Here is a 14,380-nt window from a genome sequence, read left to right on the forward strand (position 1 = left end):
ACTCCCAGCACCCCTCATTTGACCTCCCACTTCACTCAAGGGCGTTGTCCATGAGGCCCAGACCCTTGGCCCGGTTCAAAGCCCCTTCCTGGTGGTAGTGGTGGAGGCCCTGACCCTTGCCCTCTGATCCTATTTGAGCCTGCTCTTCTGACCTCTGAGCCCAGTCTCACCCCCTGAGTCCGGACCCCTGGCATTTTGCACTTGTATCCACCCCCACTGGAGATCTTTGAGATCCTGAAATCCTGTTCCCTGTGACAAGATGGGCACAGGAGGGCTGGCAGGCATGGCCCACCTGGGGCCTGGTGGGGAAGAATCCTAGAGTCCCAGCTCCGAGCTGGAGTGGCCTCACTCCACTGTGTCCTCTCACAGGGTCTGGCCCTGAGGGCCTTAGGGAAGAAAATGGGGTATACGGTTATGCAGGTAGAGGTGTGGCACTCTGGGAAGCTCCAGGGAAGAAGGAAGGCTTCCTGGAGTGTGAAGCACATGGAGACTTGGAGGATTTGGAAGATACACTGAAAAAGTTCTTTCTGGCAGAGAGCTGAGTGTGACCATAGGCTTCAGAGGCTGGGAGGGCATGAAAAGGCCACTTGGGTTGGTATAAATGGCAGAAGGGAGCTGAAGGAGGGGACGGGGCAGATCATGATCCTAGAAGCTGGGGAGTGACACGATCAGAGTCATGTTGTTAAAAGGTCCCTCTCTCTGTGCTTCGGGGAGGCAGGTGGATGGGCAAAGGCGGGGGCAGGAAGGAGGCTGTTGCTGGGATGCAGGAGAGATGAGGGGGACCTAGGACCGGGGCATAGAGTTGGGGAAGTTGAGAGGGGGTGATTGGACCTCCAGGAGCTGGTGATGGATTGGAGGTAGGGAGGACAGGAGAATAGAGAGTGGGAAGAGTCAAGACGGCTGGTGGTACCAATCGCTGCAACAGAGACAAGGTGGAAGGGTCAGCTGGAGGAGAAGATAGTGTGTTCTGTTTACACGGTGTCTCAGTTTGGGTTTCCCTAGAATCAGGTGAGAATTTACATACAGGTAGTCTATTTGGCAGGTGACAGAAACATCATAAGGGAATGGGAAAGTGATAGAAAAGGAAGTTAAGCTAGCCAGTAAAGGGGGAGTTATCTAGCCACTGCTTCTGGGCAACTGGCGCTTAACCCGCTGGGGGAGCCCCGGGAACCGAGGCAGAAAATGTGTCTCAGAGTTCTCCTGCCTAAGGAGTGCGGGGGCTCAGATGCTTATACACAAAGGGGTCGGGGTGGGGCTGCTTTAATTCCCCAGCACTTTTGGCCTGATGCCCTGACAGGCAATGCAGGTTTTGGTGGCCAAAGAAAGCTCTGAGGCAAATAACTGCAGAAGCAGTCAGCGGGTACGGGTGAGGGATCTGCGGCACCACCATCTGCTATAGACATGTTGGGTTGTGGTCCCCGGGGGACAACCGGGAGTTGATGGCTGGTAGCCAGTGAATCTGAGGGTCTGGCATTTGGGGAGAGGCCTGTGCTGGAGATGGGAATTTGGGGGGGGGGGGTGTCAGCATTAACTCCTTGGGAGGGGGTGAGATGGCCAAGGGTGAGATTGTGGGATGAGGAGAGAAGAGGACCCAGAGCCCAGCCCTGAAGACCATCACTGTAAAAGGGGTTGATGGAAGAAACGAGCCACAAAAAGATGAAAGATGAGAAGGAGCCGGCAGGAAGGTAGAAGGAAGAGCAGGTGAGTGTGATTCAGAAGAGGCGTTTGGAGCATCGGGATGGTGAGGTTATCAGTGTTGCTGATGGTCATCTGGGCAGGCCTATGGAGCTCAGCCAGAGGCACCAACTGACAGAGTAAATACTCTGAAAATAGCTTCTTTTCTTCTTGAGCCAAGGATTCAAGCTTCTCCAGCCTCATCCCACTTGGGTGATGCACCCCACTGTCTGAAGATGGTTTCTTTACTCCTGGGAGCTACTGAGGGGAGGAGACGCTTGAGGGACCTGGAAGCAGGCCCTTTCCCCACTATCAGGAGACTGGTGTGGACAACCGTGGGAAATGTTAGGCTGAAGTGTTGCTCAGGGTCCGCCACAACACTGACCCGTCAGTGGGGCTAGAGGAGAGGTACAGGTATGTTTTGGTAGGGATGTTCCTTTCCCCACAGAAAAGCTCTTTTATGTGTTTAAACTGGAGAGATGGCAGTCATCATGGAACGCCTTAGTTGCAAACCGAGGGTGGAGTGACCCCTGTCGGCCAGCTTGAGATATGCAGGATCAGCCCACCAGAGTCCTCCCTGGCCCACCACAGGGTACGTTAGAAATGGACCATGCAGCCTAGCCCTGGGCCCTTACATGGGGAAAAAGGCCATATATTGAGTGCAAGGAGTATGAGGCCAACTTGGTACAAGTCACCCATACCCTTGTCTTCTCAGTTCGAGTCCCAGAAGTCCTCAGGATGGACAAGGCTGGCTGTGATGGCTGGGCCTTGGTGGCTCTGGGCCCCCATTCCTGATGACTCGATTTTCTTTGAGAGGTCACCGGAAGGGGATTGGGTCTAGATGTAATGCCTGTAGCCATACCCACAGCTGCCCTTTGTGACCAGAACCCAGACCTTTTATATATAGTGCTGATCACTCCCCAGGCCCTGCCTGTCAGAGGAGAGCTGGCCATGAGTTGGCTGTAGCATTAGTTACAGATACTTATCTCTCATTGCCTTGTTTCCTTCTAAAGAGTTGGTCAGAGGAACAGGGGACATTAATCATGATTGTTTCAGTCACTTTATATTAGTAACAAGAGACTGGGTTTGGCAACACTCAATATCAAATTATCCTTCTCGCCAGTGCTCAGAGAACAGGACAAAGCTACCCCTGATTTGTGGGCCATTCAAACTAAAAATTCTTCAATATTTATCCTAAACATATAAGATTTTCATGTCTCTATTTCCAAGGGAACCTGATCATAAAAATATTCCGTTGAAAGTCCCCTTAACCAGGCTGATCCCTGAACTGCTTCCTCCTGACCCACCTTCCTGCCCTCAGGCAGATGGTCACAACGAGCAAGGAGGCCCCTACCCAGGGTGATGAAAGGACCCCCCACATTAGGAAACAGGATCACAAGGTTCCTTTCAGTAGCATCCTTTTGTTTCCTTAGACACTGCTAATTCCGTGTCATTCTGATTTTAAGCTGAAATAAATCGGAGATTAAGTGACTGATTTTAAATAGACAGTTCTTTGTCCAGGTTTCAAATATTTGTATTTGATTGGTCAGGACAGGAGCTCCTGAACCCCTGGTTCAGCATCGCTTCCTCCTCAGCTCTGTTTGGTGGGGAAGGAGAGAGCAGCCTGTGGTTGAAGAAGAAATTGGGGAGAAACGATGGGTAGATGGTGGGCATTTAGGAGTCCAGAAGTTGGGGTGCCTCGAGGGATGTCACGAGATAAGGTTAGGACAGGCCATGGGTCTTGAATGCCAGGCAGGAGGAGGAGGAGGAGTGTGGGTGCGGCCCAGGCAGGGCTGGAGCTGGAAGGGTCACCCCGCCCCGCCTGGCCTGATCTGGCCTGGCCTGGCCAGGGGTGTGGGCAGCTCGCCCCTCCTCCTCTCTGAACTGGCGGGCAGGCCTCGTGCGTGCTGGGGGCTCCAGCCCAGGCGGGCTGGCGAGATGAGAGGAAAAACATGAGGTTTGGTGGGCTGGACATGGAAAAACAAGCCAATTAGGAAAACAAACAAATCCTGGGCCAGCAGGGGTACACGCACGCATGCACACGCACACACAGCCCCGCGTGGGACTCAGGGACGCCCTGCCACAGGCTGATGCTGTCACTTGGGCATCTCAGGAGCCCCCATGGGGGCAATTCAGGAAGTCTGGGCATCCAGGAGCATGCCTGTATGTGATATCATGACACGTATGTGTATGGGCTTTTGCTCACACACAGCCTCTAACATGCTCTCACACGGTGTTCAGCTCATACGTGTGAACACACTTGGAATTCTGGGCACCTTCCCACACCCACAATTCGAAAAATGCATTCAGACTTAAGTTCCGTCTCATATGCAGTGTCTCAGGTTTGTAGTCCCGCTGTCACTGTTTCACACACAACAGCGCATTTACGCGGAGGACCTCAGCCACACAGCCTCACACGTGTAGACAACCCCCAAGTCACACAGCCTCACCCCGAGCCCCACACAAATGCAGTCACCCGGCCACACACAGCCAATCGCAGCAACACTGCTGCCCAGAGTCCCAGTCACACACAGGAAGCCTCTCGGAGTTACGCACACAGCCTCACAATGGCAATCTCTTACAAACAGCTTCTCCCCTGACTTGCAGCACGCTCCCAGCAGGCCTCCTAATTGCATACTGTCCCACAGCCTCACACTTTGTCTCTCTCAGCACACCCACCTCCGCCCACCCGGCCCCTCAGCTGGGCTCCAGCTGCAGCAAGTCACTCCTTTTCTTCCTTTTCTTTGTTTTTCTTTCCTCCTTTTCCCTCTGAGAAACCTGGTCCCTGTCAGGAAACCCAAGCCCTTCCCTACTCAGGGCCCAGGGCCAGGCTGGAGTAGCCAGATGACAGACAAAGCCCTGCCTGCCCTCCCTCCCCCCCGCCCGCCCCCCATGACCTGCCCAGTCAGAGAGGGGAACTGGTTTGCGGGGGGATGTCTGAGGGGAGACGGGTCCGAGGGGGGAGGGCGGTCAGAGGGAAATGGAGGAAACCGGCCCCTGGGGAGGCTGGGCGGGTGCGGGGGCCTGCGAGTCCAGTGCCATGGCCCGCTCTGCCCTCCAAAGAGCCCCAGGTGGCAGGGAGCTGACTCTGCAGGCTTCAGTCCCCCCTCCCCCGCCCCCCGCCCAGTGCCCTTCTCCTTTGAAGCTGGGGGTAAGGGAGGGTGGTGGTAGGAGGGGGCAGTGGAGGCTTCTCAGCCAACCTCGGAATGTCCTTTCCTCCTGGGGTGGCTGCCAACGCCGGCCTGGCCCACAGGCCCCCACGAGGCACTTCCTGTGTCCTTGGCCACCCCCCACCCCCCCGCACGCCTCTGTGCCCCTGGACAGATAGGCACGGGGTACGTGAGGCGCGCAGGATGAACATGGAAGAGACACAAGATGGACATGGGGCCAGGAAGGCTTCCTGGGGGAGGCAGGCAGCAGCGGGCAGAAAGCAGGCTGCCCCCCGTGCAGGCTCAGCTGGCCTCCAGCTCTCTCCTGCAGGCCAGGGGCTGGAGCCACCTCTGCCCACAGCATAGCCCACACCACCTGCCACATACAAGCTCCCCTCATGCCTCTCTGACCCCTTCATCTCCCCTGCTGCAAAGCCAGATCGGGCCCTGGGGGTTCGGCCCCAATACATACGTACTTCACATATACTGGACACGTACATGCAGTCACACACAGTCACTCGCAATCCCGTGCACACTGTGGATGGAAGCCCACGGCTCCCCAAGTATCACCACGGCCACTCAGCAAGTGTGGACATGCACTCCCCCTCACCGTCCCTGGCTTATTGAGCTGCCCCCCTCCCATTTCCTGTCCACCTGTCAGGCAGGGGGCGGGGTGGGGGGGCACAGGCGGGAGGTGTCAGTGTCCCTGGAGCCGTGGACGGACATGCCTTGCCTGGGTCAGATCACAGAAGCTGCCTCCTTCCAGGAACCTGAGCCGGCTGTCCTCATGCCTTACCGAATGCCCGAGGGTGGAACAGCTGGGCTAAGTGCTCACGGCAGCAAAAAGAGTGGTTAGACAGCAGAGAGGACTTCCCAAGTATGTGTGTGTGGTCGTGTTGGTGGGTATCCCCATCCTGGTGTTTAGTGCCAGCTCTGGCTTGCTGTGTGACCACAGGTAGGTCCCCATCCCTCTCTGGCCCTCCGCGTTCCCCAGAGTAAAGGCAGCTGCTGACCATATAAAGGGCTTCTTTTTTCTTTTTTAAATAAATTTATTTATTTATTTATATTTGGCTGCGTTGGGTCTTCGTTGCTGCGCTCGGGCTTCCTCTAGTTGCGGCAAGCGGGGGCTACTCCTCCTTGCAGTGCGTGGGCTTCTCACTGCGGTGGCTTCTCTTGTTGCGGAGCACCAGCTCTAGGGGCATGGGCTTCAGTATTTGTGGCACACGGGCTCAGTAGTTGTGGCTCGTGGGCTCTAGAGCGCAGGCTCAGTAGTTGTGGCTCACGGGCTTAGTTGCTCTGCTGCATGTGCGATCTTCCCGGACCAGGGCTCAAACCCGTGTCCCCTGCATTGGCAGGCGGATTCTTAACCACTGCACCACCAAGGAAGTTTCCTAAAGGGCTTCCTTAGGGGTCTGTGATGGAGAAGCTGGGGGCTGGGGCTGGGGTGAGGTACACACCAAGGGAACAGCAGCTTCCTCTCTGCACACACACACAGTCACACATAGTCATGTGCTCTGAGAGCCATACACATAGACATTCCTACATACGTACCCACATACCATCACACATCACTCATTCATGTCACACACAGAGACACATATGTGACATATATGCATATGAACAGCCGCCCAGTGCTGTCGTTCATGTGGAGCCACCAGGCCTGTCCTCGTGTTTCTCATTCTCTCCCGAGGGGAAGCCTGGGATGTCTCTTCTCCAGGGAGTGCACCCTGATCACCCCACCAACCAGAGGACCCGGTCAAGACCCCCCCTTGGCCTCTGTTGCACAATCTTCCTCTGGAAATGGACGCAGTGTGGCAGGAGATTTGGGGCTGGGGCCGATTCCCCCAGACATCACCTCCATCCTGTGATCGATGAGCTGAGGCCTCCCCACAGTTCCCGCCTCCATTGAGCAGGTGGGGGGGCTCTCTCTCCATACAGCCCGTTTTCCTTTAATTAAACATCTGGCTCTCTGTGGCCTGGGAAGCCTCAGACCCTCGCTGACAGCACCCTCCCCCCGCCACCTCTGGCATCGCTGATGGGTTGAAGGGGGAGAGCTGGGGTTCTGGGGCCCACCTGTCCCCACACTAACGCAGGGGACTGGGGGCTCCAAGAATGCCCTGACCGTGCTGTCCTCACCCCCAGTGCCGCCGCGGGAGCCCGTACTCAGCTGCCGCTCCAACACTTATCCCAAGGGCTTCTACTGCAGCTGGCATCTGCCCACTCCCACCTACATCCCCAACACCTTCAATGTGACTGTGCTGTGAGTAGACGCACCTGTGACCTGGTTTCAACCCTGACCTCTGACCTCTCCCCCGTCCCCCCACCATGCCCTCAGTCCAGACCCTAGCCCAGCCTTGGGCTTGACCTTCCCCCAGCCTCTGCCCTACCCGACCTTGATGTTGGTAACGGTGCCTGGGCTTCATCCCTCCCCAGGCATGGCTCCAAGATTATGGTCTGTGAGAAGGACCCGGCCCTCAAGAACCGCTGCCACATCCGCTACATGCACCTGTTCTCCACCGTCAAGTACAAGGTCTCGATAAGTGTCAGCAACGCTCTGGGCCACAACGCCACAGCTATCACCTTCGATGAGTTCACCATTGGTGCGTGGGGAGGGGGTGGGTCCCTGCTGCATACTCCAGTGGGAGTAAGTGGGTGTTTGCCAACGTGTATATGAGCATTGGTGGGGGTGTCCACATTGTGTGCCCAGGTATATGTGGAACGTATAATGTGTACATATATGCGTGGCATGTATATACCTGTGAACATCTGAGTGGATGTCCTTCACCTGCCAGGGCCGAGAGACCTCTCCAGCGGCTCTTCCCATCGTCTCTCTGGCTCCCAGAGCATGCACGAGGGGGAGGGGGGCAGGCTGGGCCAGACCCTTGTGCAGCTGCAGCCTCCACCCCCCCCCCCCCACGCTAATGGCTTCCTTACGGCCTGTGATGAATGAAGTGTCAGAACAGGAGACAGGACTGGGAGAGATACCGCCCTCCCCCCCACCCCATCCCAGCCAGACCCTCTGCCCGCCCCTGCCCCATCCCGGCCAGACCCTCTGCCCGCCCCTGCCCCATCCCGGCCAGACCCTGTGCCTCTGCCTGCCCCACCCCCAGCATGGCTGGGTCCCCAGCCAGCCTCTTGCTATGTGAGCTGGGCCCTTAGATGCTCTCATCAGATCCTCAGCCCACTTCCAACCCAGATCTGCAACACCTGTGGACCGTCTTTTAACCTTGACCCACAGAGCAGCTTCAAACCCAGACTCTTCCAAGGGAGGCCGTGTCTCAGTTTGGAACTGGAAAAGTTGAGGTGAAAAGCCAGGCTTGGGGAAGTATATGATGCTGGTACAGGCTGGGGTGATCCAGGTGATGATGAGGGTAATGGTAGGGCATGACATAGGCTTAGTAATTGGGATGCTGGTCATCATGAGGATGGGGTTGATGATGGGATGAAATTTATGATGTTGATATCATGAGCTGGTGACAGTGACTATAGTGACCGTCACTGGTGATGACAGGGATGTGAAAGGTGGAAGTAATGAGATGGTTGTTAACGGTGGTTGCCAAAATTGACAGCAGAGAAGAGCGATGATGATTGATGTGCATTGGTTGACATGGTGGCTGGGGTTGACGAAATGGGGTTGTTCCAAGAGATCAGTGTGGTACTGAAGCTGTGTTTCCTCAACAGTGAAGCCTGACCCTCCAGAAAACGTGGTAGCCCGGCCAGTGCCCAGCAACCCTCGCCGGCTAGAGGTGACGTGGCAGACCCCCTCGACCTGGCCTGACCCCGAGTCCTTTCCTCTCAAGTTCTTTCTGCGCTATCGACCCCTCATCCTGGACCAGTGGCAGCATGTGAGTGCCCGACCCTGCCCTGCCCAGATCCCGAGAGCCAGAATCAGAGCCACACGGCATGGGAGGCCCCCGTATCCCTGCTGCTAGCTGTTCCAATGTGAAGCCTGAGGGCAGTCAGAGAGGCTTTCCGGGGGGAAGAAGGGACCAGGTGGGCCTGGAAGGATGGATGGAGCTGAGGGAGATGTCCTGATCTAAGGTCCTTAGGGGTTCCTGGTGACCCCCATTAGGGCAACAGGAACGCATCTGTCGTTGTGGCTCCGCATGGTAGTGGAGAGAAATGCTGGGAGGCAGATGGCAGGCAGTGTTTCCCTTTTCTTACCTCTGGCTTCAGCCCTGATCAGACATCTCCCTCTTACACTCTGGGCCAGGCTCTGAGCCTGTGCTGGACCCAAGGGGCAAGATAGTCCCTGTCCTCAAGGACTCACAGATGGTCTCAAGGGGTCAGAATCAGGCAATAGAGTCAAGCTCAATCCAGGGTGTGAGCTCAGGCCGTGATTAGTGTCATGGCTCCAATGTCAAGTCTACCTTAGAGGTCAGCTTAAAGTTATGGGTCAGAAGGTGGTCTGGACCGGGACCGAAGCAGTGGACGGGGGGCAGTATGGGGTCAGGCTGTGGTCTGGGATGTTGATCAAGTTACGAGAGTGAGCTCTGGGGAGCAGCCAGGGGTTTGGGGCAGACTTGAGTTTCTCTCTCCTTGAGGGCCCTGGGCCCATAGGGCTGTGGGTGCTATGTGGCCCGTGAGGTCTGTGGGCTAGGTCTGGGGCTGGGAAGGTGCGCCCTGGGGCCACCCAGGCTGGCACCCAGGGTCAACCTGTGCCCCCACCGTGTCCACCTGGTTCCAGCCTCATCTCCTCCTGCGCCTCTCCCAGCTGGCCTTTAAAGCGCGTAATTCGATTCCAGGGCGCCTGTCCTGGTCGCAGGCCTGGCTCCCACAAAGGCTGCTTACATGCTCATATGTTCCCTGACAGAGTCCGGAGTCCCTCCCGCCTGGCCAGCTGCCTGCGACTAATGCATTGCTAATAACCAGGGTCTAGTTTCACAAGCCCCCCTCTCCTGCTAACTAGCTGCAGGCAGCAGCCCCGCGCGTCGCAGTGCACACGCCTTGCAGTGGACCTGGCACACTGCCTACCACACACACGCGGGAACATGCACGCACACACGTGGCCCCCAGCAGGAACCATGCTCCCTACGTGCGTGTGACTAACATGCCAAGGCCACCCACTGGCCTGCACCGTGGGCAGAGCTGACCCCAGCGCTGACGCGGGCAGAGCAAAATATGTGGGCTCCGTGGCAAGAACGTGAGTGGCCTGTGGCACATGTTATCCCTGCTCCATGTCACATTGGTGTTGTGGTTGGCTAGATTTATGGCTCTTTTGAACTTGAGTTTTGCTCTGAACAGAATGGACTCTCCCCAATCCTTAAGCTTGGAGAGAGGCAGGTGTATGATTGGGAGGGGGAGTGGAGGGGAGAGCAGAGAAAAACATCACTTGGATTTTCAGGAGGATGTGAGAGATACAGGTCAGGAATTACACAAGAATGGGCACCATGAGGTCTGGCAGGGGCTGTCTCAGCATGGACAAGGGGGAGGCGAGTCCTGGGACCCAGCATGGGTTCCCTGCATCTTCTGCTCTGGGCCTAACTCATCAGGAAGGCTGGGAGGGCATGTTTGATGTCTGCTGCTAGAGACTAGATGGAGGACTCCTAGGTAAGGCGGATGCCAGCAACTAGGGAATTCCTGACAGTTGTGGAGCCATTCTCTTAAGGGGCTGGATTAAGGGATCAGTGACAACCTAACAAGAAGGGCCCAGGCCTAGGAGATGTGGCTTCCAGGAGGGCACTGCACTTCTAGGCCACATTCCTAGAGGTATGGTTGGTTGCCCACCATAAGCCCACCAAGGAGGTGGTAATTTGATCTGCTCCCCATGGCCCTCTCCCTTTGGGGGAAGACAGATGTGGAGATCCGGGGGACAGAATCAAAGGAGGAGGCCCGAGGGTCAAATCCTGGGAAGAGGGAGAAGGAGCCGAATGAACGAGGGCTACTTAGCCAGAGGGGGTCTTTACAGAGCAAAAGGGGACTGGGGGACCAGAGGTGGAACTGGGCCCCAACTCCAGGAGAGGAGGGTCTCTGGGGCCCACCGATCTTCCAGGGCTGGGAGTAGGACTTACTGAGCCCAGATCTGGGCCCAAAATGGCTCTCATACCGACTCTAGCCTTTGCCAGTACCTCCTATCTCAGGCTCACAAACCCTGGAGGAATTGGGAGGCTTTCCCGCCCCACTTGGACCCAGCTGCACACACATGAATCCACATACACACACGCACATGGACTCACAGACTGTCAGGTCAGGTAGCCCAGACCCTGGTTTTCTTGGGGAAAGAGTGTAACAGGGACCCAAAAATCCCTGAAGCCAGACGTGGCCCAGAGCGGGCCCCCTCCTCCGCCCCTGCCGGCTGCCCCTGTTTACGAGGCGCCTTAATGAGGCGGCGGGTGCCGCTGAGATGAACCAGAGCCCAGCCTGGGCCTGGGAGGGGCGACGGACAGGCAGGCCAGCCTGGAGGGTGGGGGGAGACCCTCAGGATGGGGCCGGCCAGGGCGGGGGTGGGGTGGCCACGCCTCCAGGAGGAAATGGAGCAGCTGTCCTGCTGTCCTGCCGCCCCAGGAGCTGCCCCCCCACCCCTTTTCCACCTCAGGCAGGGCGATGACCATAAGTGAGGCCACCCTGAGGGGGAGACCCAGCTGGGGCCAGGCTGGTGGGTGCGCCGGGCATCTGGGAGCCCAGGCTCTGAGCTGGAACCCGTGATAACGACAGAGCTGCCTGAAGTCTCTTTGGTGTTCACCATGTGCCTGAGTCCTCATTACAACCCTGTGAGAGAGATCATTAATGCCATTTTACAGATGAGGACCGCAAGGCATGTGGAAGTTAGGTAACTTAGTCACCTAGTTAGTAGGGGATGGAGCTAAAATTTGGACTCGGGCAGCCTAGCTCCATGCCTGCGTTTGTAACCTTCCCTTTAAACAGCTCCTTGATGGAGTGGGAGAGGGCAGCACAACATTACGCCTCTCTCACCCCATTCCTCTTGTCGCCTCCAGCTGGAACTGAGGTCGGGACTGGGCTGGGGCTAGTGAGAGAGCTGGGGTGACAGCAGAGTGAAGACACTGAGCAAAGTCCTCCTTACTCTCCCCTCGGGGCATTTCTCATCTCCTTAAAGATCTCCTCCCTCAGGACTGTCTTTGCTCCCCGCGGTGGGGGGTGGTGGTGGGAGGGGGGTTCTCCTCCCAGAGAAGTCTTCACTCTCCCAGGGATATTCTCAGTGTCCTCCCCCCAGGGAAGTCCTCATTCCCTCCAGGGGTGTTTTCACTCCTCTCTCCCCACAAGTGTTCTCACTTCTTCTGGGGGTGCCTCACTCTCGTGACCCCCAGGGTCCGCCGTCCCTATACCCCCCCACCCCGTGGTTTGGCTGCAGGTGGAGCTGTCGGATGGCACAGCGCACACCATCACGGATGCCTACGCTGGAAAGGAGTACATCATCCAGGTGGCGGCCAAGGACAATGAGATTGGGACGTGGAGTGACTGGAGTGTGGCCGCCCACGCCACACCCTGGACTGAGGAGCCACGACACCTCACGACCGAGGCCCAGGCCCCCGGTGAGCCCGCCCCCTGGGCTCCCTCCTGCTCCTCCTGGGACTTGGAGCATCTGCTCCAGGGGTCTCCACAGTCTGTGTGGCTGCCACACTCCCGTCGGTCTGTCCAGCCCCTGCTGTTCCTTGTCCTTGTTGTCTGGACACTCCAGGTAGGGGCCTCTGGATGGAGGGGTCCTCTGTGTGCCTTGGGGAAGCAAAGACCTGCCTGATGGGTGAGGCAGGGGCTGTCTGACAGGAGAGGCAGCCCTGGTCTGACACAAGAAGCAGGAGCAGTGTGCCTGTGGACCCCAGATGGAGGTGGGACTCCAGCCCCGGCCCGGCCCAGCCCTGAGTTTCCCCCATGTTCCCCAGAGACCACGACCAGCACCACCAGCTCCCTGGCACCCCCACCCACCACGAAGATCTGTGACCCCGGGGAGCTGGGCAGCGGCGGAGGACCCTCAGCGCCCTTCTTCATCAGTGTCCTCGTCACTCTGGCCCTGGCTGCCGCTGCCGCCGCTGCCGGCAGTCTCCTGATCTGGTAAGTGGAGTGAGGCTGGGTGGTGGAGGGGAGCCCGAGGGGACCCCGACCCCACCCTCTTCCCTCACAGCCTCCTGCCCTGTCCCCCCAGAGCCCGGCATCCCGTGAGGACATGCCAGCGCACCTGCAGAGGAGCAGGAGGCCGGAGCTGAGCCCGAAGACCCCGGTTTCTATTTTGCACACGGGCAGGAGGACCTTCGGCATTCTCTTGAGACACAATTTGTAGAGACCCCGGCAGGCCTGGGCCTGCCGCCCCCCAGCCCCGCCACACCACGCCGGCCCCCCTCCCTGCTCAGGGCAGGGGGCCATGCAGCTAACCCACCCACCAAAGAACACCCACACCTCCGTCCTGAGCCCTGGGGCTGGGCCCTCCAACGCCAGCGACTCCCAGGAGCCCTTGCGGGGCCTGAGGGGAGCCCCTCACATCCACAGTCTCGCCTCCTGTCCCAGCCTCCTGTCTGTTCCAGGGTCTCTGTTGCCACCATCAGATTATAAGCTCCTGACGCTGGTGGGGGGGGGGGGCCCGGCCATCCCCTTCCCCCAGCACCCACACTTTTCAGTGCCCCGCCTCCGCCCCCGTTTTGTACGACCCTCCCCTTTTCCTGCTCCTGCCCCGCAGTATTTAATGCCCTGTCAGTCCCCTCTAGTCTGACTCAGTGGTAACTTGCTGTATTTGAATTTTTTACAGATGTATATACGGGGGTGGGGGGTTCTCATTAAACGTCACCATTTCATGAGTCCTTAGACCGGACCCACTTTGGGAGGGTAGCCCTTGTCCAAGGACCTCTCCCCTTCCAGGCCTGGAGGAGGGAAGCAGTTAGAGTTGGAGAGAGACAGCCCTCTCCAGACAGGTGGGGAGAGGCAGTTCAGCTCTCAGGCAGATGTGTCCGGGGATGGGGCTTCCCGCCTCTTTGGAGGGTAGAGCTCCCTGGAGGCCATGGGCAGAGTTGTGGGGAACAAGGGGCCCCAGTGAGGCAGGTCCCACGTGGGGGGGCATCGAGTCAGCCCTGGAGGCTACTGAATCCTGGCAGGGCCGAGGTCTGTCAGGGGTCATCTCTGGAGCTGCCTTCCACGGGTGCCCAGGCCCGGCTTTACCCACGGGGCAGAGGTGCAAGAAGGGGAGGAGGCCGGGCTTCATCCTCGGGGCGGAAGGGTTGTCATCCCTGCCATTCAGGAGACACAGGCCGGGGTTCTAGCAGGTCAGGCCTGGAGCTCAGCCAGGGCTGAGAGTGCAGAGCGCAGGGTGGCCTGGGCAGGCAGGGAGGTTGCCCGAAGGAGACCACTTGGCACGTGACCAGGCACTGGACTCGTGCTTCAGGACGGGAAGCACGGAGTACGAGGTTTACCCCAGGGTTAGATTGCAGTGAGGACTCAGTGTGAGTGGGAGGGGAGCGGGCTTCGGCTTTACAGGGTGCTCAGTCTTTGGGCCAATGCCACACACTCTGCCCACACCCTTCCGGTCCCCAAACCGGGACTTCAGGATCCCTTTGATTTCCCCTCAGAGGAGAGGCCCCTGGCTGCCTCAGGCCTGCTCAGGTCCAGCCCCCCTT

At 58.1% G+C, this 14,380-nt stretch overlaps 1 protein-coding gene across 3 annotated transcripts in view; it reads left to right on the forward strand.

Moving 5' to 3' along the window:
* CNTFR (ciliary neurotrophic factor receptor) overlaps positions 1-13,567 on the forward strand; it is a 39,726-nt gene extending 26,159 nt beyond the window's left edge. For 2 of the 3 annotated variants that reach the window (XM_059924562.1, XM_059924561.1), the window contains exons 5-10: positions 6,966-7,083; positions 7,257-7,423; positions 8,505-8,668; positions 12,133-12,313; positions 12,662-12,830; positions 12,922-13,567. In XM_059924562.1, the coding sequence (XP_059780545.1) occupies positions 6,966-7,083; positions 7,257-7,423; positions 8,505-8,668; positions 12,133-12,313; positions 12,662-12,830; position 12,922 (800 nt within the window). In that variant the 3' untranslated portion in view covers positions 12,923-13,567. Of the gene's footprint in view, positions 1-6,965; positions 7,084-7,256; positions 7,424-8,504; positions 8,669-12,132; positions 12,314-12,661; positions 12,831-12,921 lie in introns of those variants that run through there. The other variant, XM_059924563.1, reaches the window with a different exon arrangement.
* The last annotated feature ends 813 nt before the right edge of the window (positions 13,568-14,380 follow it).

This window comes from Balaenoptera ricei, chromosome 6 (assembly GCF_028023285.1).
Source record: "Balaenoptera ricei isolate mBalRic1 chromosome 6, mBalRic1.hap2, whole genome shotgun sequence".
NCBI lineage: Eukaryota > Metazoa > Chordata > Mammalia > Artiodactyla > Balaenopteridae > Balaenoptera > Balaenoptera ricei.